Below are 25288 nucleotides of genomic sequence, written 5' to 3'. Positions count from 1 at the left end.
GAATGTAAACAGAACTTGAGAAATTCTTCCACCCCTTCTTAAAATTCCCTAGACCAGCCCATAAAAAACCCAGCTGTAACCCACTTTGGAGTCCAAGTACCTGCTCCGCTGTGATGGGTATACTTGGACCCAAGCTCAAGCTTGCTAATAAACCCTCGTGTGCTTGCATCGGTGTCGGCTCCTTGGTGGTTTCTCGGATTTGCAATCTTGGGCACAACAACTGCAGCATATCACAATAGCCAAGATATGAAAGCAACCCAAGTGCCCATTTATTGATTAATGCATAAAGAAGATGTGAGATATAAATACACACAAACAACACACACACACACACACACACACACTGAAATATTACTCAGCCATAAAAAAAAATGAAAATTTTCCATTTGCAACAACATGGCTATATCTAGAGCGTACAATGCCGAGTGAAATAAGTAAAAGACGATTACCATGTCATTTCACTCATATGCAGAATTTAAGAAAAAAAAAACAAAATAATAAAGAAAGAAAAAAGGACAACAAAAAACTGGACTCAAATACAGAGAAAAAACTGGTGGTTGCCAGAGGCAGGTGGGTGGAATGATGGGTGAAATAGATAAAGGAAATCAATAGTACACTTATCTTGATGAGCACTGAGAAATGTACAGAATTGTTGAATCATTATATTGTACACCTGAAACTAAAATAACTCTATAAAACAAAACAAAACATTGAACAGAATATTTTATATCTTCTGCCTTGATTAATACCTTTTCCCCCAAAATACAATTTGTCTAGTTCATTTGCATGTCTTTCAACAGTAAATTTCAATATCACATGTTCATAGTTCATCACTACTCTTGGCTCATCTCCAGGGTGATGATTTTAATTCTAGATAAACCCTATTTTCATTTTGAGGACAGATTTTTCAGAGTCAAAAATAAATCCAACACAATTTCTAGTCTCCTCCAGCCTTCCCAGGAATGCAGCTGCTATCTATCTAACTAGTTAGTCAAGCCAGAAAATTACAAGTCATCTGTCACACTTCTTTCTCCTTGAACCTCACACCCATTCTGTCATTATTAGTGAAACTTGTTGATTCACTCTTATACAGCTTTTAATTCCATAAACTCATCCACCGGTATGACATCACTCATCACTGTCCTATCCTAGGCACTCTCAGCTCTCCTCGTTATGAATGCAATGGCCTTCCACTGGTCTGTCTATATATCTTTTATTCCAAGCAGTCTCTGAAGAAAAATCCTTTCACAATATGAAACTGATTACATCAGCCCATTTCTCCTAAAGACAAAAACCAAAATCTTTATTAAGATTCACATGGAAACACACACACACACACACACACACACACACACACACACACACACAGAAAGACTCACATGCCCCTTTATGGTCTGACATCTTTCTATGTCTCTTTTCCTTTCACTTCAAGCACTCACCGAATGCACCCCAGCCACACTGCTTCTTTCTGTTCCTAGAACAGGCTAGGCTCACTCCCTTAATCATCCTTCAGATAAACCTTTGTTGACCATCCTGAGTGGATCAAACTCCCCTATTTTTACAATTACAGCAATTGCAACATTAATAATTTAACATTTCTGTGTCTGATTATTCAGTCAAGGTTTGTCATTTCCCTGAACAAAAGCTAAATGCAGACAGAGCCCTAGTTTTTTTCTTCTTCATAACAATCATAGGCACTTAGCCCAAGATACGACACATAGTTTTAGCTCCATTAATAAATAATTCGTTGAATGAATTAATGAATGAAAACATGATCTGGCAACTTAAAATAAATAAAAGCAATTTTAGTTCCTATTATATCTTCTTAAAATTTCCAAAAGCTTAGTATCTTACTAAGGTATGTTCTTAAAAATCATTTCCTTTTTTTTTTTTTTTCACTTTCAGTATTTCTTACACTTCTTGGCCAATTCCGTTTCTTTTCTTTCTTCTATTTTGTCCCAAGAGAAATCCTGTGCTCCAGCCAAAGCAAATCTTACCACCCTCTCTTCTCCAGTTTTTCATTCTACTCACTATTAGAATAAGCATCAGCCTCTTTGGTTCAGAGATATTCCTTATAGAAATAAGTGAGGAAAGGGAAGTAATAATGGTTAACATCTTTTGAGGGCTTTGCAATGTGTCAAGCACTGGTTTCAGAACTTTACCATAGATTGGCTTATTTAAACTTCAAAAAAGCCATTAGATAAGGTCTAAAACAATTCTCTAAAATGAGAATTCCTCATTAAAATATGAGTTAAAAAATAAAATAAAATAAAAAAATAAAATATGAGTTAATAAGTTATGAGTTAATAATTTGTCAAGATCAGAAAAATGAGAATGGTTGAGCCCTTGTCTGAACCTAGAAAGTCTGAATCTACTATCTATGATCTTCATCAATAACCAGTATGCTACTATCTCCCTAAAGCAACAACAATTCTCAGTGGTGGTGAGCCTGGAAAAGGTGGTGAAAACGCATGTGCTTAAATTTTTTTGTGCTTGTTACACACTTCTAGCACAAACTCTAGCACAAACTCTAGAAAATAGCCAATAAAATATCAGTAGAATAAATTAATGAATGAAAGAACTAATTAATGAATTGCTCCATTAAGCGGTATGATTCAATGTATTGAAAAAACAGTGATCGCTAAGCAACATGCGTTAAGAATAATATTTAGGATAGATTGTAAGGGACAGCTTTGAAAAAACACTAGTAACGTGATACATAATAATTTATATGTGAAGTGTTGGGGCTGGGACTAGAATATAATGTCGCTGGTCAGATAGACACCTTTTACAAAATTCTTAAATGTGAAGTTCTTTTTCTAACTCCTTTCTTTTTTTTAAAAAAAGATTTTATTTATTTATTCATGAGAAACACACAGAGAGAGAGAGAGAGAAGCAGAGACACAGGCAGAGGGAGAAGCAGACTCCATGCAGGGAACCCGATGCAGGACCCGATCCAGGCATCCCAGAATCACGCCCTGAGCCTAAGGCAGATGCCCAACCACTGAGCCACCCAGGCATCTCCTTTTTCTACTTCTTCTCTAATGTCTATTTACACATTTGTTGAAGGATAGATAAAGCAGATAATTGGAAAGGCAAGGCAATTTACATCTATACATTGTTTAAAATCTCATAAAACAGATTAAAATAATTACATAATTACTCTCCGAAAAAGGCCAGCTTCTGCCTTAAAAGGACTTATTTCCCATTTAATATCCCATGGAAATCACATTCACCTCTTTCGTTATACTTTTAGCGGTAAGAAAGGAAGTTAAACTGTTTCCAACAGGGCTTTTCTCTTTTTTCATCTCTATTATTTTCTCTTTCCTAGGCCACATTAAATTTAGACTCAAGTTTCTAAATGCTACTATAGTAGACAGAATAACATCCTCCCCCTCTGCAAAAGATATCCACATCCCAATCCTCAAAACCTATTAAGTATGTTACCTTACCTTGCAAAAGGGACTTTGTCGATGTGATTAAGTTAAACATCTTGTGCTGAGAGACTATACTGGATTATCTGAGTGGATCCAATGTAATCACAAGGGTCCTTATAAGAAGGAGACGAAATGTCAGAATCAGACATAGCTTCAAAGATGAAAGAAAAGGTCATGCACCCAAGAATCCAGGAGGCCTCCAGATGCTGGAAAAGACATGGAAACAGATTTTTCTCTAGTCTCCAAAAAGAATGCAGTCCTCTGACACCTTGATTTTAGGACTTCTGACCTCCATACACTAAGATAGTGAATTTGTGTTGTTCTAAGCCACTATGTTTGTGATATTTGTTACAATAACAATAGGAATTTAATACCTCCATGGTATGACTATAACGTTGTGTTTTTAAGATTGGCAAAGGAACAAAGAACTAGTATTGTTTCACCTTACAGAGTTAATTATTTTACTATTGCTGAGGACAGAGAAAAAAAGCAATTTTGGGAATATTCCAAAGAAATACAGTCTTGTTTTGTTTTGAGAATGCTTTACGTGGCTTCAATACATCCTAGCTCTTCAAAATTAGATTACCCGTGGAGGAGGAAAAGATTGATAATGGGAGAAGGGTGAAGGGCAAAAAGGCAATGTAAATGTAAATACCTGTAGACATTGATTTAGATATGTGCTTAATTTATGAAGTACCAAATATTTTATGCTGTTGTTTTGATTAGAGGAAAAAAAAAACACAATAGCTCCTGAGAGTTAATGATATAAATCCAAGCATGTAACAGTTTGATATACAAATTTCACTACCTAAAAGGCATTCTGGAATTATATTGTTCAAACTTTTCTAGCAAATTAGAAGCAATGTTTACATTTTCTCTCTGTTAATTACTTCCTTTTAATCCATACTCTAAACTACAATTCACATATCAAATTGTATACTTTCTACCAGAATACACTCTTCTATTAATTTACTCATAATCTAAAATTTAATTTCACTTCTGTATCTAATTAATAGATATTTATCTTTTTTTATTTGTTGTACATCTAATCTTTTTTTTTTTTAATTTTTATTTATTTATGATAGTCACACACAGAGAGAGAGAGAGGCAGAGACACAGGCAGAGGGAGAAGCAGGCTCCGTGCACCGGGAGCCTGACGTGGGATTTGATCCTGGGTCTCCAGGATCGCGCCCTGGGCCAAAGGCAGGCGCCAAACCGCTGCGCCTCCCAGGGATCCCTGTACATCTAATCTAATGTGGGGAACAAAATCAAAAGAAAAAAAGTTAAATTTCTTTATAACCTACAGCCCATTGACATGGCCTTGAAACAGGCCGACTGATCTTCCTTTACGAACTCAACTGTTCCCATGTTAATACTTTGCTAAGGGTGGGGTGCATAGGTAGCTCAGTGGGGTAAGCATTGGCTCAGATTATGACCTTGGAGTCCTGGGGTGAAGACTCATTTCCAGCTCCTGGCTGGGTGGGAGTCTACTTCTCAGTCTGTCTCTGCCCTTCCCCCCCTTCGTGCTTTCTATCTCCTGTGCTTTCTACAAGCTAGCTCTCTCTCAAAAATAAATAAAATCTTAAAAAAAAAAAATACCTTGGTAAGGGCAAAAGGCAACCTTGGTTTAACATTAGTCTGATCTCCAGGATCCTGTGAGTCTCTTTTAACATATAAAAATTCCTTTGGAAACTTCCTTTATCTCTACCCCGCCAAGATACATGTTAGCAATCATCCTCCAAGTATATGACCCACTGACATACATCTGTAGGGTCTCATAAATTAGGTCTTCCTAGACAGTAGTAAATGACCTTTTCCTAACAACAGCTTGCTTCCAAATTCCTCAGACTTACAGTATCCCTAACTCACTCCCAACTTGAAAGTATATAATCAGCCACTCCTTACAACCCCGGCGCAGCTCTTTCTGTCCAAAGATCTTGTCCCCATGCTTTAAAAAAACCCACCCTTTTGGTACCAAAGACACCCTAAGAATTCTTTCTTGATCGTTTGCTCTGAACCCCAACATTTTTACATCATAATCTATCTACTGGTTAGAACTTTTCCAAGGATGATTAAATATATATTTAAATAATAATGGAAAGGATTCATGTCTTGGTTTAATTTAATTTAATTTAATTTAATTATTTTTGGTACAATTTTATATTCAAATACAACAGTTTTTTTTTCCCCTTAAAAAACCCTTTCTTTATATGTTATTACTGAACCTATGTAGATCAACCAGGAATAATTCCAAACTATCTTCTGACTGTGCTTGTTAAATGCTGTGTGATTAACAAGTTTTAATCCTCAAACTTAAGAAAAAAATCCTTTTATGTGACAGACATTCCTCTCACCTCTCTTACAATTACCCAGGGAGAATTCTCACATTCCAAAGTTTTGCTTTCCTAGTAGCTGCAGAGTGCAAGCTGACAGGCTGTGATCTCACTAAATGATGCCAAGAGAATCTGTATTTCTGCCTGATTGCGTGAAAGTAAAGTTCTGATGACTGTCCCAAGCCACAGACTTCAGCAAGTTTTCTAGAATCTAGAATCTAAAAGGAGCTACTTAAAATGTTGTAAACAAATAATTATTTATCAGTAATTTATTGGCCTGGCTCACTATTTTTCAGTTAAAGAATATATCTTTGTGCCTGAATTACATTCTTCTTACAGAAAGACAAACATTTGAATTCCATGAATACAGAAGAATTGGTAACTACTCTTTCCTTAAAGTCCTTAACCATCACATCATAGTTGAACTTCATCATACCAAACAGTTCACTTAAGTGGTGACTACCATTGACCCTTCTAATTCATTCCAGTCTTCTGCAATTTCATCTTGTCTCATTAGATTCAGTTCCAGCCCATTTCATGATCAGACTGTAATTTGTTAGTCTTCCATTAACTTCATGATAGGCAACTGTTGAATAAATTCTCTTAAAGAGTTGTCAAATGGAGGGGAATTCAACAGTTTTTAGAGTTACTCTGCCTTTGGGTATACTCTAGGCAGATAATAACATTCCAGAAACAATGTGGACTCTAAAGCAACCTCAGGCATTTATTATAATTTCTATGGTTCCCATAGTCATGAGGTTTGAGTGAGCCTAATTATTCACTCTTCCCATCCTAGGGAACTTAATCAATTAAAGTCAGACAAGGACCCAGTAAGTACTAAAACAGGCTCAGAATTTTTCCTAGTAAAGCTGGATTGAAGAATTTGGCAGGGTATTTCTATTTTATTTTGAGCCTAGAAATTTATTTTGAACCTCAAGTCTTTGATCTGTCCATCACATTGCAGGTGGACAAGCTGAACCTAAAAGAAGCTCTGCTTCTTCAGCTTATTCCATGGAATTTATAGAAGCAAGCACTTGCTGTGCTTGGACACAACTCACTCCAAAAGGACAAGAGAGAGTGGATCCATGCTGCCTAATTTATAAGCCTTTGATCCTAACCTGATGATTGTGTGACTCAGGGAATGGCTAATTAATTGGAATGCTCAGTTCTTCCACCATTAGGGAGAACTCAATGCTAGAACAAGGTCAGAAGGGAGGTTGGGATGAAGTATTGCTTCTTGGGAAATGGAGTGGAAGTGCCTACAGAAATATATGGACATGTACATAGCAATAGCTTCCTGAACCCAGGAAAGACACCTTCATGTGCTGGGTATATGGCACCATGATTCCAAGTATTGCTGTGGAGCTGTTTAGAACTTGGACTCAGCAGACATGACTTTAAATCTCAAACTGCCACCTTTCACTTAGAGCACTGGGCAGATATCTTAAGTGGCAAAACCTCAGTTTCTCCATCTGTAAAAGGACAGTGATACCAATATCTACTTCATAGGGTTGATGTGGATATTTAAGTGAGAAATTACACTTCATTAAAAAAATGAAACACTGTATAACATGCTTAATCTGTAGAAAAACCCCACCAAAGTGAGAGTTATAATAGTAATTGTAATCATTATTATTTTATTATTGTCTTTATTATCATTCTCAAATGGATATGTTTTTCTATTTTTTTCAAAGATTTTATTTACTTATTTGAGAGAGAGAAAGAGAGAGCATGCACAAGAAGATGGAGGGGCAGAGGGAGAGGGAAACAGACTGACTCCTGAGCAGGGAGCCCGACACAGGGCTCTATCCCAAGACCTTGTGATCATGACCTGACCCGAAGGCAGCCACTTACCTGACTAAAGGCAGCTACTTACCTGACTGAGCCACCTAGGTGTCCCTATTTTTTGTTTTGAAGTGAACTTGCTTATATAGTCATATATAGATCAGTAATGCCTAATCACTCTCACCAACGTAGGGTCAGCAAACACAGTCCATAGACCAAATTCATCCCCAAATCTCCTTACAAATAAATTTGTATTGGAGCACAGCCATATTTATTCATCCAAATGTTTTTTTAAGGCTGGTTTTGAGCAACAATGGCAAAGTTAAGTAGTTGCGATAGATACCAGACATAATCCAGCTCACAAAACCTAAAGTATTTACTTCTGGGCCCTACAGAGAAAAAACTGGGCAATTACTCCTAACTTCTGTGCAGGAATATGTGAAATATTAAATGGGCCCAAGTTGGATGGCCAGAAGCTCTTATGGCAATTCAAAATGAGATGGAGTATTATACACTTTGAAAAAGGTATTGATTAACAATGTTAAATTGCCTCTGATTTGGGTTTATGGGGCAGACTTTGAAAACTCTGCTGGGATGACTGAAATAATGCTGCATTTGGCTTCTTTGACCAGACACAAATAGGCATATTTTCATTTTATATTACTGTTTCTAAATAAAACATTTTTAAGCAAATTGATTCCTTATATCCTAATTCTCTTTTCTCATTTGAGATTGTTATTCTTTTTCTAATAGCTCAGATAAATACTAATACCTTTATTTTTCATCTTTGTTCATGAATAATGGAGTATTTTGAGGGTAAAATTTTTCCCAATCTTGCTTTTTCTAGATCCCATAGGTTTTGTTATAAACCTTTTCATTGTTTTTTAGTTTATAATTTTATTTTTTTGTTCCCTTTGTTGAGAAGAGTTGGGTATGCCTCTTAATTCCTAAAAACTAGGAAACACTTTAAATTATTTTTCTACTTTTATTTTATTATGAGAATGTGATCCATAAACACATTACTTTTTGGATTTAAGATATTCGTTTTAGCCAAATGCATGATTAACTTTTAGAAATGTTCTATAGGTACACAATAAAGATTATTCTCTATTTAGTGAATTTAAACTCTCCCCTCTCCCAAATATAGCCAGAGTTATGTAATCAAATATATTTATTTTATTATACATAGCCTCTGCATTTATTTTTTGTCTGTTATCTAGATTCAGTTTTATTTTTTTTTGAATTTATTCATAGAGACACACACAGAGAGAGAGAGAGAGAGAGAGAGAGAGAGAGAGAGAGAGAGAGGCAGAGACACAGGCAGAGGGAGAAACAGGCTCCACACAACAAGCCTGATGTGGGACTCGATCCAGGGTCTCCAGGATCACACCCCGGGCTGCAGGGGGCGCTAAACCGCTGCGCCACAGGGGCTGCCCTAGATCCAGTTTTAAAATGGTTATATTAAAACATACTTGCACTAAAAGGGAAGAAAAGCACAAAATGACTTTATTCATGCATATGCAAAATTGTCCTTATGTGTCTTGTGAACTTGTTATTTCCAGGTGTTACTGCCACCCTGAATTCCATCACCATCTCACTGTTACTTTCAGCAAATCAAGGTTTCTATCATCTTAAACCGTCTTATTTTTAAAGTTGATATATGAAAGAGCATTTGTACTGGTTGGCCCTGTAAATTTCTGGCAAATTCCTTTGATCTAAGAATTTTTCTCGTGCGTGGCTGTTTTTCAGTACAGCAACTAAGAAACTCAAAGCAACATGCCTTTGACTGTAGCTGCTTTGAGTTAGTGCCCAGCCTTGTACTAGCCACCTAATCTGAGTCTTGCCTGATGGATTGATTAGTTTTCATTTCCAAGATCTGATCTTACCACAGGACACTAGGTGGAGCTAAAATCTCACTTAATGCTTCTCATAAGGCACACTGGTTTCTCCCAAATCAACTCTGATTCAGGTTGTTTTTTTACTGTGCCATTTTCATGATGCTCACATATACACCACAATCAACAGTAGTATCTTTGCACTTTACACTGGTGAGAATGACTAAAATTAAAAAGACAGGAAACAACAAATGTTGGCGAGGATGTGGAGAAGGGGGGAACCCTCTTGTGCTGTTGGTGGGACTGCAAGCTGGTGCAGCCAATCTGGAAAACGGTGTGGAGATTCCTCAAGAAGCTAAAAATAGAGCTACCCTATGAAGCCAGAAATTGCATTACTGGGTATTTACCCCAAAGATACAGATAGGACAAATGACAGGACACCTGCACCCCAATGATCAGAGCAGCAATGTCCACGATCGCCAAACTGTGGAAGGAGCCACGATGTCCTTCAACAGATGACTGGATAAAGATGTGGTCTATATATAGATGGAATATTCCTCAGCCATCAGAAAGGATGAATACCTACCATTTACATCGATGTGGACAGAAGTGGAGGGTATTGTGCTGAGTCAAATAAGTCAGTAGGAGAAAGACAATGATCATATGGTTTCACTCATATGTGGAATGTAAGAAATACTGAAAGGGACCATAAGAGAAAGGAGGGAAACCAAGTGGGGAAAAATTAGAGAGAAAGACAAACTATGAGAGACTCCTAACTCTGGGAAACAACAAACGGTTGCAGAAGGGTAGGTCGGGGGGGATAGGGTAACTGGGTGATGGTCATTAAGGGGGGCATGTGATGAGATGAGCCCTGGGTGTTATACTATATATGTTGGCAAATTGAATTTAAACAAAATTTTAAGTGGTATTTTTTTTTTAACAATTATAATACTTCTCTAAAAAAATGGCAGAGAAAGAAATCCAGGGCATTTTAGTGTGTTGCCTGCATTAGTTTGTTCTATGTAACCAAAAGATAAAAGAAAAAAAAAAAAGACTGTGTAACTATAGAGAAAACAATGTTAAAGGAAATGCAAAGGAAGGGCAATTTTCTTAAGTCATGGAAAGCACTAGCCCAATAGTTTGCTTCTCAATGTTTCTCAGAAAAAAAGAATGTAAAACAGAACATTTGTTTTGTTTAGACTGGCTATAAAACCAGGCAAAAGAGATTGGTTACTTCAAAATCTATCGTACAGGGTGGCTCTGGTTTCTCAGTGGTTAGCGCCGCCTTCAGCCCAGGGCATGATCCTGGAGTCCTAGGATCGAGTCCACATCAGGCTCCCTGCATGGAGCCTGCTTCTCCCTCTGCCTGTGTCTCTGCGCTCTCTCTCTCTCTTTCATGAATGAATAAACTCTTCAAAAAAAAAATCTATTGCACAAAATCAAACATGAAAGAAACAAAACCTTTAAAATTAAAGTACCTAGATATAGAAAGTCCAAGTGTTTTGACAAACACAACAGTTTTATGTTGGTGAAGTTAGCTACTTTTTTCTAAGCTGTTTCTTTAAAGGGATCAATCCAGTTGTTTCTGAGGGAAGAAGTTGGGAGCTACAATTGCAATAGTTGTAAAAGACAGTCTAGTAAGTTCTAATATTTTAATATAGTAACTCATATCTTTTGAAGTTTTCCTAAATTTAGATGCCCAGTTTAAAATGATTTTTAGAAGTGTAGCCTGACTAATAAATATATTAGTTAAGCAAAATTAGGAAGTAACTGTATACACACTTTAGGTATAATTGTCAAAGACCTAAGGACAAAGTCCTCATTCACCTAGAATATTCGTTCCAGAAATATGAAGGTATCCGTTGGGGTTAGATTAAAATCTCAGGCATATTACTGCTCACTTATCTCTACCTATAGCAACTGGTAGAGTTGAGTGTTCATTTCAGAAATCGTAGAGTTATCACTGTAAAATATGAAATTTTACAAATTTATCTGCAATCCACTTATCTGTTCCATTATTGCTCCTTCCAGGAATCTTGACACTCTCCTTTGGTTGTCTCAGGAGTATTTTCAACATAATTATTTCTCAAAAAAAGGAAATTTTTCTTTGAGCATTGAGTTGTATACATGGTCCTGCCATATTTATCAAATGGCTTTTGAAATATTCGATTTAGATTGATGTATTTGATTTTAGATTGAAGATACCCACATTGGTTTGGGGGAAACTGTTATCTTTAGAAGTCTCTTTGTAAGTTTTTTAAAAAATATTTTATTTTTTTATTCATGAGAGACACACAGAGAGAGGCAGAGACACAGGCAGAGGGAGAAGCAGGCTCCATGCAGGGCGCCCGACGTGGGACTCAATCCCAGGTCTTCAGGGTCACACCCTGGACTGAAGGCGGCGCTAAATGGCTGAGCCACCCAGACTGCCTGTCTTTTTGTAAATTATCCTTCTTTAGGACTTAACCTTTTCAGGACTTGCCCAGATTTTCAAGAAACTGAAAACTTCCACTTAGGGAGCTAGAAAGGTCATAACCTCTGATTTTATCTTTGATATCAGATTCAGCTTCATTCTCCTTCCTTCTTCTTCAGTGGAAATGTTATCCAATGCATGACAGATCGGAGATTTTTAGAGCAGCAAATGGATCAAACTGATCTACTTCCTGTAAATCAACAGGCACAGAAATGCAACCTGTTTTAGTATGAATATTAACAGAGCTCTTCGGACAGATGGGAGATTTTTAGAGCAGCAAATGGATCAAACTGATCTACTTCCTGTAAACCAACAGGCACAGAAATGCAACCTGTTTTAGTATGAATATTAACAGAGCTCTTCGGTAAATCACAGATTCCTTTACTAACACTGGCATCCGGCCATGGAAAGCAGTGTAGGAGCCCGATCTCCCACTCAAACCGGGGTTCACATTTGTCGTTTTTTAATGTTATTCTGACATCTGCTGGTTACTGTCTTGCAATGCTCCCAACGCTGAAACGAACGGCGATGATTTCGGAAGATTTGTTGAAGCTCTTCATGAACGGTCTCTGAGGCAAGTGATAAAATCTTACCCCACCTTTATTTTCGAGAATACATTGACCAACCAAGGCACATTTTTCAAAGTATTTTAGAATTACGTGTGTAGATTTTTCTGACCGAAGGTGAATTCTTTCACTCAGGTGAACCCCGCTTCCAACGTCTTCACCGCCCTTTGCAAGGCTCAAGGGTCGAGCATCCCAGGGCGTCCTGCGGTGGGAAACCTTCCGACGGACGGATCACAGACACAACGAGGAGCACTTCTGCTTCCAGAACACGCCCAGGGACGATGCCTGAACCCAAAGTCCTCCTTCGATGCTCAGTCGATGACGCACGTGGCCGTCTTCAGGAAGGTCCAGGACTTAGAACGTACGTCTCCAGAACCAGAGCGTCCAGCGCACCGTCCTGGGCTGTGACGTCAGCGCCGAACACGAGTCTTCCCGAGCCCGGACGCTCTCGCCTTCCCTGTATTCCGGTCCGCGGAGTTTGCCGCGCCCTCCTGCATCCCCTTTGCCACATCACTTTGGGTGTCGGGGAACTGGTAGCAAACCTAAATGTCATCTTCTAGCGTGAACGAAAACCCCCGTGCGAAAGCAATCTTTTACCCCAGCGACCGTACTTGGCGGAGGGAAAGAACGCCAGGTAAGAAGGCTGAAGCACCTACCTGCAGCGGCGCAGGTGCTCAGACGTCTGCGTCTGCGCCTGCGCCTGCGTCTGCGCATAAAGCAGGTCTCCACGCCCGCCACGTGATTGGCGGGAATAGCACGACCGAGGTTGAGCCCCAGCTCGGCGCAGGCTGGCGCCCTCTGCAGGGGCCGCTGGGAATTGTAGTTCCCGCTTGGGGCTTGGTCTGGGCACCGCGGTGGCTCCTGCGATCTCGAGCCTTCTTCTTTGGGTTCACTGCTCCGCTAGAGGCGAGGAGGCCGCGCAACTTCCAGAAAGAGGAGCTTCTCTGGAAAGGTGAGCTTTTGAGCCGTTTGAGAACGCACAACCAGAGGAAGAGTTACAAAGCACCAGCGCAAGAGAACGGGAGGAGAGCTCCCGCGCGCTCTGCAGGCGCACAGCTCGGCCCCAGGCTCCACGTGTTGACCAGCTTGGAAGCTCCCAGACCGACTTTTAATTCCCTGCAAATTGCGCGCTGCAAAACCCTGTGTATGCCCGAGGACAGGAAGGAGGCTGGAAACAGGGGGGGGGGGGGGGGGGGGGAGTTTCAAGCTTATTTGCCTCGCTGCTTAGGTGTAACTGCTGCCAGAGTCTGAGCCCCAGGGAGTATGAATGACCTTTAGATGGAGTTCAAAACTTGCTCATTAGTCTACAAATCTTAAGGGCCAAATGGTTCAGAAATTTGCCAAAATAAGACGTGATTTCTCCCTGAGTAAAACTTCATTTGAAGTTTTCAGGACTAGGAATCTACATTTCAAAATAGAAAAAGAAGCCAGTCGTTTGGTACTTGACCTATTTGTTCTTTGCCTGTTTGGCACAACGCAAAAAGTTAGCATTACTCGCATTTTTTTTTTTTTTTTTTTGCAGAGGATCTGTTTTAAGAATATTTTTCCCTATCCTAAGATCAAAAAACATTTTATATCTTCTTTAAAAATTAAAGTTTATTTTTTTTCTTTATTAGATTGGAATGCATTTTTTTTTTTTTTAAGTCTTGTGAAGAAAAGAACTTGCTGGGGGAGAAAGCCATGGAAGGCCTTAGGGACCCCAGGAAGGATAGGATGTATTAAATATCTGCCATGTCTTTCAGGAAGATAGAAGTATTGTTAAATTAAAAAAAAAGAAAAAGAAAAAGAAAAAGAAAAAGAAAGAAAAAATAATAAAGGGTAAGGTAGTGACCAGACCAAAAAAAAAAAAAAAAAATTGAAGAATGAATGAATCTAAAAGCATCAAAAGAAATTGGATCTGTCAAGTGCAAGGCAGGAAAGAAAAATGAAAAACAAAAGTTATCATAAATAAAAAATACAAAGAAACTTGGAAAAAATATTTGTATTAATCAGCTCTGGTTGTCAAAACAGAATACCAAAGCCTGGGTGCCTTAAACAATGGAGATTTATTTTTCACATTTCTGGAGGTTGGTAAGTCCAAGATCAAGATTCATTTTTCTGGTAAGGGCTCTCTCTTCCTGGCTTGCAGAAGGGTTTTCAGTGTATTCTCACATTCTCACATGGTGAAGAGGAAGCATACTCTCTGGTGCCTCCTCCTACAAGATTACTAATTCAGTCTTGAGGGTCTCACTTTCATGATCTCATTATCTCCAGGTGCCATCACATTGGGCGGTAGGACTTCAACATATGAATCTGGAGGGACATAATTTAATACCATTCCACTTCTGGCTATACAACATTCATGTTGTTCTCCTATACGAAATATATGCATGCCATTCCAGCAGCCCCTAAAGTCTTAACTCTTTCCAGCATCAGTTCTAAAGTCAGAGTCCAAAGTCTCATAAAAAAATCAGATATGAGTGAGGCTCAAGGTATGATTGATTCATCTGAGGCAAAATTTCTTTCTAGCTGTGAACCTGTATGAAGTCATATTTAAGGACAAAGATCGAGCACATTAGCAATGGGATGAGGGGAGTAAGAATAGAGATCATGAAAGAAAGGCAAAAATATAAGAAGAAAGAGGACAGATAATGATATATGATGACACTGTGCTTTTTAATTTAAAAGTGTAATTAAAAATCCTTTCAAACTGAGGTCCAGTAGAAAAACAAAACAATAAAAGGGAAAGAAAGGAAGAAAAAAAAACCCTTATTATTTGATGCTTACTATTAGGAGTTCTGAATATCTTACTTAAGACTTTATTTTATTTTTTTTTTTTTTTTTTTTTTTTTTTTTTTAATTTATTTTTTTTATTGGTGTTCAATTTACTAACATACAGAATAATACCCAGTACCCGTCACCCATTCACTCCCACCCCCCGCCCTCCTCCCCTTCTACCACCCGTAGTTCGTTTCCCAGAGTTAGCAGTCTTTACGTTCTGTCTCCCTTTCTGATATTTCCCACACATTTCTTCTCCCTTCCCTTATTTTCCCTTTCACTATTATTTATATTCCCCAAATGAATGAGAACATATAATGTTTGTCCTTCTCCGACTGACTTACTTCACTCAGCATAATACCCTCCAGTTCCATCCACGTTGAAGCAAATGGTGGGTATTTGTCATTTCTAATAGCTGAGTAATATTCCATTGTATACATAAACCACATCTTCTTTATCCATTCATCTTTCGTTGGACACCGAGGCTCCTTCCACAGTTTGGCTATCGTGGCCATTGCTGCTAGAAACATCGGGGTGCAGGTGTCCCGGCGTTTCATTGCATTTGTATCTTTGGGGTAAATCCCCAACAGTGCAATTGCTGGGTCGTAGGGCAGGTATATTTTTAACTGTTTGAGGAACCTCCACACAGTTTTCCAGAGTGGCTGCACCAGTTCACATTCCCACCAACAGTGTAAGAGGGTTCCCTTTTCTCCGCATCCTCTCCAACATTTGTTGTTTCCTGCCTTGTTAATTTTCCCCATTCTCACTGGTGTGAGGTGGTATCTCATTGTAGTTTTGATTTGTATTTCCCTGATGGCAAGTGATGCAGAGCATTTTCTCATATGCATGTTGGCCATGTCTATGTCTTCCTCTGTGAGATTTCTGTTCATGTCTTTTGCCCATTTCATGATTGGATTGTTTGTTTCTTTGGTGTTGAGTTTAATAAGTTCTTTATAGATCTTGGAAACTAGCCCTTTATCTGATATGTCATTTGCAAATATCTTCTCCCATTCTGTAGGTTGTCTTTGAGTTTTGTTGACTGTATCCTTTGCTGTGCAAAAGCTTCTTATCTTGATGAAGTCCCAATAGTTCATTTTTGCTTTTGTTTCTTTTGCCTTTGTGGATGTATCTTGCAAGAAGTTACTATGGCCGAGTTCAAAAAGGGTGTTGCCTGTGTTCTTCTCTAGGATTTTGATGGAATCTTGTCTCACATTTAGATCTTTCATCCATTTTGAGTTTATCTTTGTGTATGGTGAAAGAGAGTGGTCTAGTTTCATTCTTCTGCATGTGGATGTCCAATTTTCCCAGCACCATTTATTGAAGAGACTGTCTTTCTTCCAATGGATAGTCTTTCCTCCTTTATCGAATATTAGTTGCCCATAAAGTTCAGGGTCCACTTCTGGATTCTCTATTCTGTTCCACTGATCTATGTGTCTGTTTTTGTGCCAGTACCACACTGTCTTGATGACCACAGCTTTGTAGTACAACCTGAAATCTGGCATTGTGATGCCCCCAGATATGGTTTTCTTTTTTAAAATTCCCCTGGCTATTCGGGGTCTTTTCTGATTCCACACAGATCTTAAAATAATTTGTTCTAACTCTCTGAAGAAAGTCCATGGTATTTTGATAGGGATTGCATTAAACGTGTATATTGCCCTGGGTAACATTGACATTTTCACAATATTAATTCTGCCAATCCATGAGCATGGAAAGACTTTATTTTAAAAATGAACATATTGAACGTTTTAATTTATTGGGTCTCCTAGGGAGAAGGGAGCCTCCCTTCCTATATATTTCTAAATGTGAAATTCTTTTTCATTACTTATTCATGTACTGTTTATCGTTAATATTATTTATTACTGTACTATTACCATTATATCACTACAATGCATTGATATAGTGGTTCTTGTTTATTTTGCTTGTTCTCCCAAGTGCGCTTTCCAACTGAAGATTCATGTCTTCCAATTGTACTAGAATATTTTCAGCCTTACCTCTTTGGGTATTGTTTCTCCAGTGCTTCCTGAATGTCTTTCTCATGCATTCCTATTAAAGATAAATTAGATCCCCTCATTAAGTCTGTCATTTGACATCTATTTCTGAACTCCTTTTTTTTGTGTGTTTTCACTCTTTATCTTACTAGCTCTTCTATGTTTGCTGTGCATTTCTTTAAGATAAAAAGAAAATAATCCTGTGTTCCTTTTCAACCTAAAGAATCTGTTAAATTCTAAATTTCATTAATTACATGTTAAATACCGGGTATTTGGAACTGGTTGTTTTTCATATTGTGCTACTCTTTCTTTCATGATTACCTTTCTCATATGCCTTTGAGAATCTACAACATACTTATTTTAAGGTCATCTTAGATACATTATTTTGTACCATATCTGAAATGACAATCTCATGAATTTTGATTTTTTAATCAATTGCTATTATCATTTTTTCCTCACTGGTGTTGGAATTTTGGTTTGTAGGCCAGCTATGATGGCATTTGTCTCCCCTTCATTCCCTTTCTGTGCTCCTATTATATAGTTTTTTGGTGTCTCAATTTGGTCTTTATAATCCTGTTTATATAACCAGATCTTACATTGTCAGCTTAGCACTTATATCTTCTGGGGTTAGTGGGTCAGAATGAGTCATGCTAGCAGGTGGCTTGGTACCTGTCCTTAATGGGAAGATTTTTCTTCCATTGAATTATTGAATTATTCAATTCAAAAATTATTGAATTGAAATTATAAAAATGTAGGTCTTATAATTTTTAATGAATATTTTGGTCACAGAGAGATAAATCTATTTTAAATTAATAAGAAATATCTACTCAATATGTGTAGTAGCTACTTGGAGTGTAGTTTTTATAGCAATGCTGTAAGATTAATTCATTTCTATGAATCATCTTTTTCAGATGCTTGTCATAAGGGTATTTATTTATTCATTCCTGTTTAACATGTTTAGAGAATACTAAGTACATAATTTTTTCAATAAAAAAATACTAACTTTATCTTCATAAAAGGTAATAATGTTGGAATTAAAGACAGCAAAAAGGTATCATTTTGCTTCCTAAAAGGCACAATCAAAATAAATTCCTATATTAGATTAATTGCATTTAGGTTATTTTAGTCTTCTTTTGGTCGTTAGTAATTAGCTACCTCTGATTTCATGTCCTTTAGTTTTCTAATTCATTCACTTAATTAATTTGACACAGTAAGTAACGAAAAATATAATTACAGATCTTCTAAGCCATTTTTAGTAGTCTTTAGCTTAGTGTTTTAATCTGCGATTATACTTAAAGAATAATCTAGTTATAAACTAGATACATAGAAACAAAGCTGACCAAGTTTACATGGATTATATATAAAAGGAACACAGATTCAGAGTCAGAGACCTGAATTTATATTCTGGCTTCACCACTTAATGTCTCTGTGACCTTAGGAAAGTTAAAGTTTCAGTTTCATCATCTGTGAAATGCCAGAAATAGCACATAACTCCTAGGTTTGTTGGAGGATAAAATGAGATAATGTAAAATCATCAGCCCAATGCTTATCCCATATCAAGGACTCTCTCAGTGATGATTACGTCAGGTATGTGAGTTCTAGATTATCTGTTTGATTTCTTGGAATCAAAGTATCCAAACAAACTGTCTTTGTATGTACTTTAATAAATAACCGTTTTTGTTGTTGTTGTTGGTGGTGGTGGTGTTTTGTTTTGTTTTGTTTTGTTTTGTTTGGACTACCTGCTATGAGACCTCTATAGGCCTAGTTTGGAAGTGCAAACATTAGCTTGAATTCCATGCTGGTGAAGAAAAAACATTTGTAATTAGAAAACTTTCCTAATTTCTAGTTAAGGGCAGATAGGATTTAGTCATGGGAATAAAAACCAAGAACTATAAGATAATTAGACATTAAGAAAGTTATTATCTGTTTCTTGCTCTCTGTCTCTCTTTCTGGGTTCACATTTTTCTCTTATCTCTACTTCTCCTTGTAGGTTCAGCTTCTTTCATCTTTCTCCTGGCACATCAAATTTCTTTGTTCAAGTTGCTCATGTCAGCCCAGTGACAGCCACATTAGACTCTTTCAAAGCAGAGACTACATCTCTAATCTCTCTAGGTAGCAACTCTGCAGTCCTTGGAGATAAATTCCCATTGACCCAGTTTTGGTTGACTGTCCACCTACTTCAATTGGCTGTGGCAGGTGGCAGGGTAATGGAGTTGGCTGTTTATTCAGAAGAAACTGAGAGCATCCAAGGATCTAAGGAGGTGGTCTGTACAGGTAGGAATAGAGTTAGTTTCTAACTACTAATAATTATTCCAAAGAAGGGGAAATGTATTATTCAGATAAAAGAGACCTTTAAAAAAAGCTCGAGTATAGGCTGATTGAAATAAGATCAACCATGCCATTTTTTACTTCATCTAAGTCTTCCCACATCAAAATATCTTATTATTATGCAGTGACAGAAAGAGAAATATTTATGAATGTTGAAGAAACTGTTTCATGAATCTAACAATTCCTTGGCAGAGTTTTGGTGTCTTAATAGAATGTTATAATTATTCAAAACCTTTGGACACCTTTATAAATGATTTTTTTAAGATTTTATTTATTTATTCACGAGAGAGAAGCAGAGACACAGGCAGAAGGAGAAAAATAGGCTCCTCACAGGGAGCCTGATGTAGGACTTGATCCCCAGGCCCCAGGATCACCCCCTGAGCCAAAGGCAGATGCTCAACCACTGAGTCACACAGGCATCCCTATAAATGATTTTTTTGTGTGAAATTATTTGCTTCAATCATTTTTCTGAAATGAACAAAGACGCAAAACATTTAGCTTCACTCTACTCCAGTAATAACAAATTGTTCCTGGAACCATGACCAAATAGAAACTATTGGTTCGAAAGATGAACAGGTAAGAGTCTGTGTGTATTTTTAAGTTCATGTATATGTTTATACAACAATATTTGAGGAAGGATTTATGGTAGCTCATTCAATATTGCATCAGAAAATATTACTTTACTAGAAAAGTATTTCAAACAGCATGTCCTCCTGAAAATGAATAAAGGACATCACTCTACATTACACACAAAGAATCAATAGTATTATCTGGAATTTAGATCTAGGAAAAAAGAAGTGACATCCAATGACAAAAGGATAGGTCAGACAGAAGTAGAAACATAATTTGGATTCTTAACACCAACTAATTCTGTAGTGAGAATGGTGAAATTTAAAATATGGCAACCAATTCAATGAGGGAAACTTACCTAAATTAAAAGAAAAAAAAACATTTCTCAGACTGTGTGCCAATCAGATGAATTCATATATAACTTACAAGCTGAAAATTACTTCTTTTCTTGAACAAAATTACCTCTAGTAAACTTTCAGATCAGCTAATACTGAATGTCTACCATCTATTAGGTTCCATACTAAGTTTTGAGGATAAAGAATTAATAAAAGTTACAAGGCCTTCCTTTAAGGATTTTAAATGAGAATATTAGATGAGGAAGAAAGGAATACACATAATTATTAGTTCACTCTTACTTTCAGAATGATGGGAGCATGTATACAGTACCCCCAAAAAAATATATAAAGAAAGTTATGTTGAAACTACCAGCATGTAAACCACAGTGTGATTCACTAATCCTATAAGTTCCAGGCTTATGAAAACTGGAGGAGATTCATCATAAATCCTAATGTTGTCTTGCTGAGGTGAGAAGAATTGACAACAGATTTCTTTTCTTTATAGGATCAAAACTTTAGGCCAAATGCTTGAGGTGTTAAATATTAAAAAACAGAGAGAGTCAATGGTTAAAGGAGGTTTTTTTTGTTTTATATAGTAGGGCTTTCCCATGCATCTGAAATCAAGCTTGATAGTCTATTACCTACTTTATGCCTTGTGCATGGAACGTGTTCCCTTTCAGCTTGACCCCACTTGGGACTCCTGTTTGTGACAGACCTCAGACAATATTCCTGGCTTTCTTGGGTCTATTTTTCATTCCATTGCCGCAGTTTATTCATGCCTATGATGTTGTATGGTTTTCTTCTTATGACCTTATACTGTAGATACATTTGGAGGCTGTCCCTCATTTGAGTTCTCAAACTTGAGATTGATGATACTCCTTTTATTTTGACCTAAGCTCTCACTAAATTTTTTCCAGTAGGTTCATGTCTGTCTACTTTATTATATATCAGTAGTGACATACAGTTTTTCATGCCTTGATTACCTGGCCCAGATTTTGTTCCTTCCTCCTTGACGCTTCCTATAAATTTTTTTGAGATTATATTAGGCATATATAATAGTTCTCCTGTATTGTTCAAAATCTGATTTATATTTGGTTATTATATCAAGGTTTTATAAGCATTCAGCAAAGGCTATATTTATTTTTACTCTCACTTATCCATAGATCCCATCAAACCCACCCCCTTCATTCTTCTAGTGCCAGTGTGAAACATGTTGGGTAAGTCTGTGATTAGAAGCTTAACTCGGAAAATACTTCCAAGAGTAGTGCAAGTGAGTGGTTTGGTAGAAGATGGAAGCCATAGAGTAGGTTCCTTAGTACCAGTGTCTCCTCTCACTGCAATATTTTGTGCTCAGATATTTGACTTTAACTAATGTCATTAAAAATACAAGTATTATTTAGGAGAATGATTCCTTAAGAATTATTTGACAACTTCAGTTATGATTACATACATTAGTAATACTTTATTGACATTTCCATTGACAGCACATGTAGAACACAGGACAAAGATATGGATAGATGGGAGGCTGTGTTAGAGGGAAGTGAGTGGGAGGATTTTTATGATACCACATATACTAATTACTGAGATTAGGCAATGAGGAGATCTCTGTCCTGAACTTAGATTTGCTTCTGACTATAATTGACAAACCATCGAATCCATGTTTTCTAAATTTTCTTTTAAAGAAATTAGGTTTGATACTTGAAGTGCCTTTGCCACCCTATGCAAATTTTGGCATGGGTATTAGAGCTTCATTCTTTGCTTTAGGTTATTTTTTATTAAAAATAAAAAAATTAAAATATTTTTATTGCTTTAATTATTCCACTGAAATGAGAGCATTTTATAAATTATAAAATGTAAAAGTAAAATATAGAACATCAAATGTTGTAAATACTTTTGGGGTATGTGGGTTACTTGCATTTAAGTATCCTTTTTAATATGGGATATTAGTAAATATAGAGTGCAAAAATACAGAATTGGCAATTGTATACATTAGTGGCATTGAACATCTTGAATTCTTGCATTTCATATTCTATCCATATTCTATTTTTTATTTATTCAACTCTCTCACATTCTGAACTCTCCTGGTTAAAGATTTATAAACCATATATAATAAGGCATAAATATATGATAGAAGTTGAATTTCTTACTCCTCTCAAGAACACATGCATTTCAGCAGGGTCAACGGTTTAAGCAAAATAACTAATATCAATTAAATGTGGAAATTTCAAGAATCAACCCATGATTAGAAGGTTTCCTTTTCTTTATTTTTTTTTTAAACAACAGAACCTTCCAATGCACCAGAAATCAAGCATTGGCAATTAATTATTACATGCTAAAACAACACATTATTTGTTCTTATATTTCAGAAAAATTTATATGTGAATTATCCATAATATAAAATTTGCTTAATATTGTATTTTTCATGTCATAGTTATAAAAACATTTGGAAAAATAGGATAAAACAGAGAATGCATAAAAATTGAAGTAAATTGAATTTGACTTTACCTATGCTGTCTAAACCCAAGACATAATAGACAAATAAAAAAATAAAAAAATTATTTTTACTTTTATGCATTTGTATGCTAAAGAAGGGGAAAAGAAACGTTAAATCTAGAGAGTTTAGGTATATTATACAATGGAGTTTAGAGTGTTGGACTGCTTTGAGGACCGTGTCATGCCTGCAATTTTCAAAAATGGAATAGAAATCTGGGCCTGAGGAAATGTCTTGTGGAAATTAGTGTAAACACTGCCCAGAAAGGCAGAAACTGATGGAGGATAATAGAGCAATGGATACTAACCATTTTTAATTCCTTCATTGTAGATTTATTGGTCTTAGTTTCTACAGATTGAGAGAATTAATTCTATTGTTATTCTGTTAATATTTTTCCTTTTATTTCTAGTATATTATTTATACACAGTATCAGAAGATAACAGTTTGCAAATAGGGTGTTAAAAAGCATAGAGAAAAAAATAAAAATAAAAAGCATAGAGAACTTAATTTGATTTACCTTTGAGATTTAATACCTTGAAAAAAAGAGGCAGAGGAGAGAAATTCAAGAACTTCATTTTACAACAAATTGCATAAGGCTGAAAGCTAAGATGTTAGAATATAAATTAATTGATTAATAAGTAATCTGGTTGTAAACAAACATGATACCTATCTATGTTCCATCTCCATTAACAATAGATAATTTCTGCTTGAGAACTATGCCTACAAATTAAAAATATAGTATAAGCATTGTTCTGTCTTTTCACAAATTTGAATATATGTTGTTCCTACTATTTAATAGGACACTTCACGTATAAAGCCTGAGCTGTGACTCTGGTGGGCAGTTGAATTAAACTTGCATCACCAGACAAAATGACCTTCCTATCCATTCATAACTGTAATGCTCAGTATCGTTACTCACTATATATAGAGTGGACTTCTAAGTTAGCTTTCTATAAGGTTGAATTTAACAACATTTGTGTTGGTTTATATGTGACTTTATATATTTCATTAAAAATGCATAATTTGCCATTATCTCATAGTCAAAATCTTAGGCATAATTCACAAGAGTTAAAACTTAAAATGATGTGTGCAAAGAGCAGTGCAAAATAATTTTAAGTTATTTTTCAGATTTAAGCTAAAGCTTTGATCACACTTTGGTGTTCAGTTGTTATTTTTAAAGCATCACAGGAATTTATTCCATTTGAAAATGAAAGACTTTCTGCTAAAAGTTGAAGCCATTGAAAGTAGCAAAGGCTATCCAGAAAACTGTCCAGAAACTTTACTGGTGGACTGCTACCTTACTTAGGGACTATAAATTTGAAATGATTATAACACAGTGTGAAAACTATTACATTTATAAAACATCAAGCCTGATTCCTTTGTAAAAAGTCTCACTAGTCTGGGATTTTAAATATAAATTATTCAATAGCTAGTTCTTTTTTGTACTTTTAAAGTGGTTATGCACTGTAAATATGGGCTGGTTTCAAAATACAAAATTCACAGGGGACTTCAGCTTCTAACTAAGAGTGGGATAACACACTTTACACTTTCACATGAAAATAAAACAACTTTCCTATATATATTTCAGTTACTGGAAACCAGGTAACAGAGGACAGAGACCTCATCCTAATCCCTCCTGCCTACCTCTAGTTCTGGTTTTATCCTAAATTTTGAAATGGAAAACTAATTCCACAAACACCTATTTCATCTGCCAGTCTTCCGTGGCTGACAGGATCCCTAAGATATATAAAGGGCACAAGAGTAAGGAATTATGGAGAAAATAACATTATTATTTGAAATAATTCAGACTATTAAGATGAAGATGTCAGGCACAGATTTGGGTGCTGTTTGGGGACTCTGAGCTTTAAACAGATCAAATAGTCAAATGGTTGTTTGGTAGATTTTTCTGCTCTTTTTCCCCATTTGATATCTGTTCTAACTTATTCTTTGTTCTAAATCTATCATCTCTTGCTATTCTCCTTGAAAGTGTCATCAGAAAGCAAAATTTACTTATGGTTTGATAGCAGTATTTTATTTTGTTAACTTTGACTGGGATACCCAAGCAGCAAAACAGTAGAGGTGAATGAAATATTTTTAGTATAGTTGGCCAAAGTTGGAATGAACTAGTATAGTTGCCTAAGGGAAACTGTACTTAATAAAGAGCTGTTACAAATTGGAGCTAATAACCATTATTTACAGTTTCATAGATAATAATCAAGGACAAAAAAGAATACAGTTAATGATATTTTCATCTCTTTTATGGAGGTAAAACTCCTAGAAGATTAAATAAATATATGTTACCCAAAAATAGGATTTGACTTTCAAAACCTTGCCCTACGATTCAAAAATTATTTGATCCTAAAAAAGATAGTGAATGTATTTAGTAGGAG

General features: G+C 36.4%; 1 protein-coding gene, 1 long non-coding RNA gene and 1 pseudogene across 2 annotated transcripts in view; 1 reads left to right on the top strand and 2 right to left on the bottom strand.

Moving 5' to 3' along the window:
* Nucleotides 1-3600, bottom strand: part of SCN7A (sodium voltage-gated channel alpha subunit 7) — a 104324-nt gene extending 100724 nt beyond the window's left edge. Inside the window, exon 1 of the mRNA XM_072810937.1 lies at nt 3453-3600. Within this exon, the coding sequence (XP_072667038.1) occupies nt 3453-3492 (40 nt within the window). The 5' untranslated portion in view covers nt 3493-3600. The remainder of the gene's footprint in view (nt 1-3452) is intronic.
* A 7277-nt stretch (nt 3601-10877) lies between these two features.
* Nucleotides 10878-12982, bottom strand: LOC140624095 (DNA primase small subunit pseudogene; annotated as a pseudogene).
* A 259-nt stretch (nt 12983-13241) lies between these two features.
* LOC140624220 (uncharacterized) overlaps nt 13242-25288 on the top strand; it is a 145545-nt gene continuing 133498 nt past the window's right edge. The window contains exon 1 of the long non-coding RNA XR_012023722.1: nt 13242-13381. This is a non-coding gene — a long non-coding RNA (uncharacterized lncRNA). The remainder of the gene's footprint in view (nt 13382-25288) is intronic.

The sequence above is a fragment of the Canis lupus genome, chromosome 34 (genome assembly GCF_048164855.1).
Source record: "Canis lupus baileyi chromosome 34, mCanLup2.hap1, whole genome shotgun sequence".
NCBI lineage: Eukaryota > Metazoa > Chordata > Mammalia > Carnivora > Canidae > Canis > Canis lupus.
The sequence above is the reverse complement of the archived record's forward strand: the minus strand, read 5'-3'. Positions and strand labels throughout refer to the sequence as shown.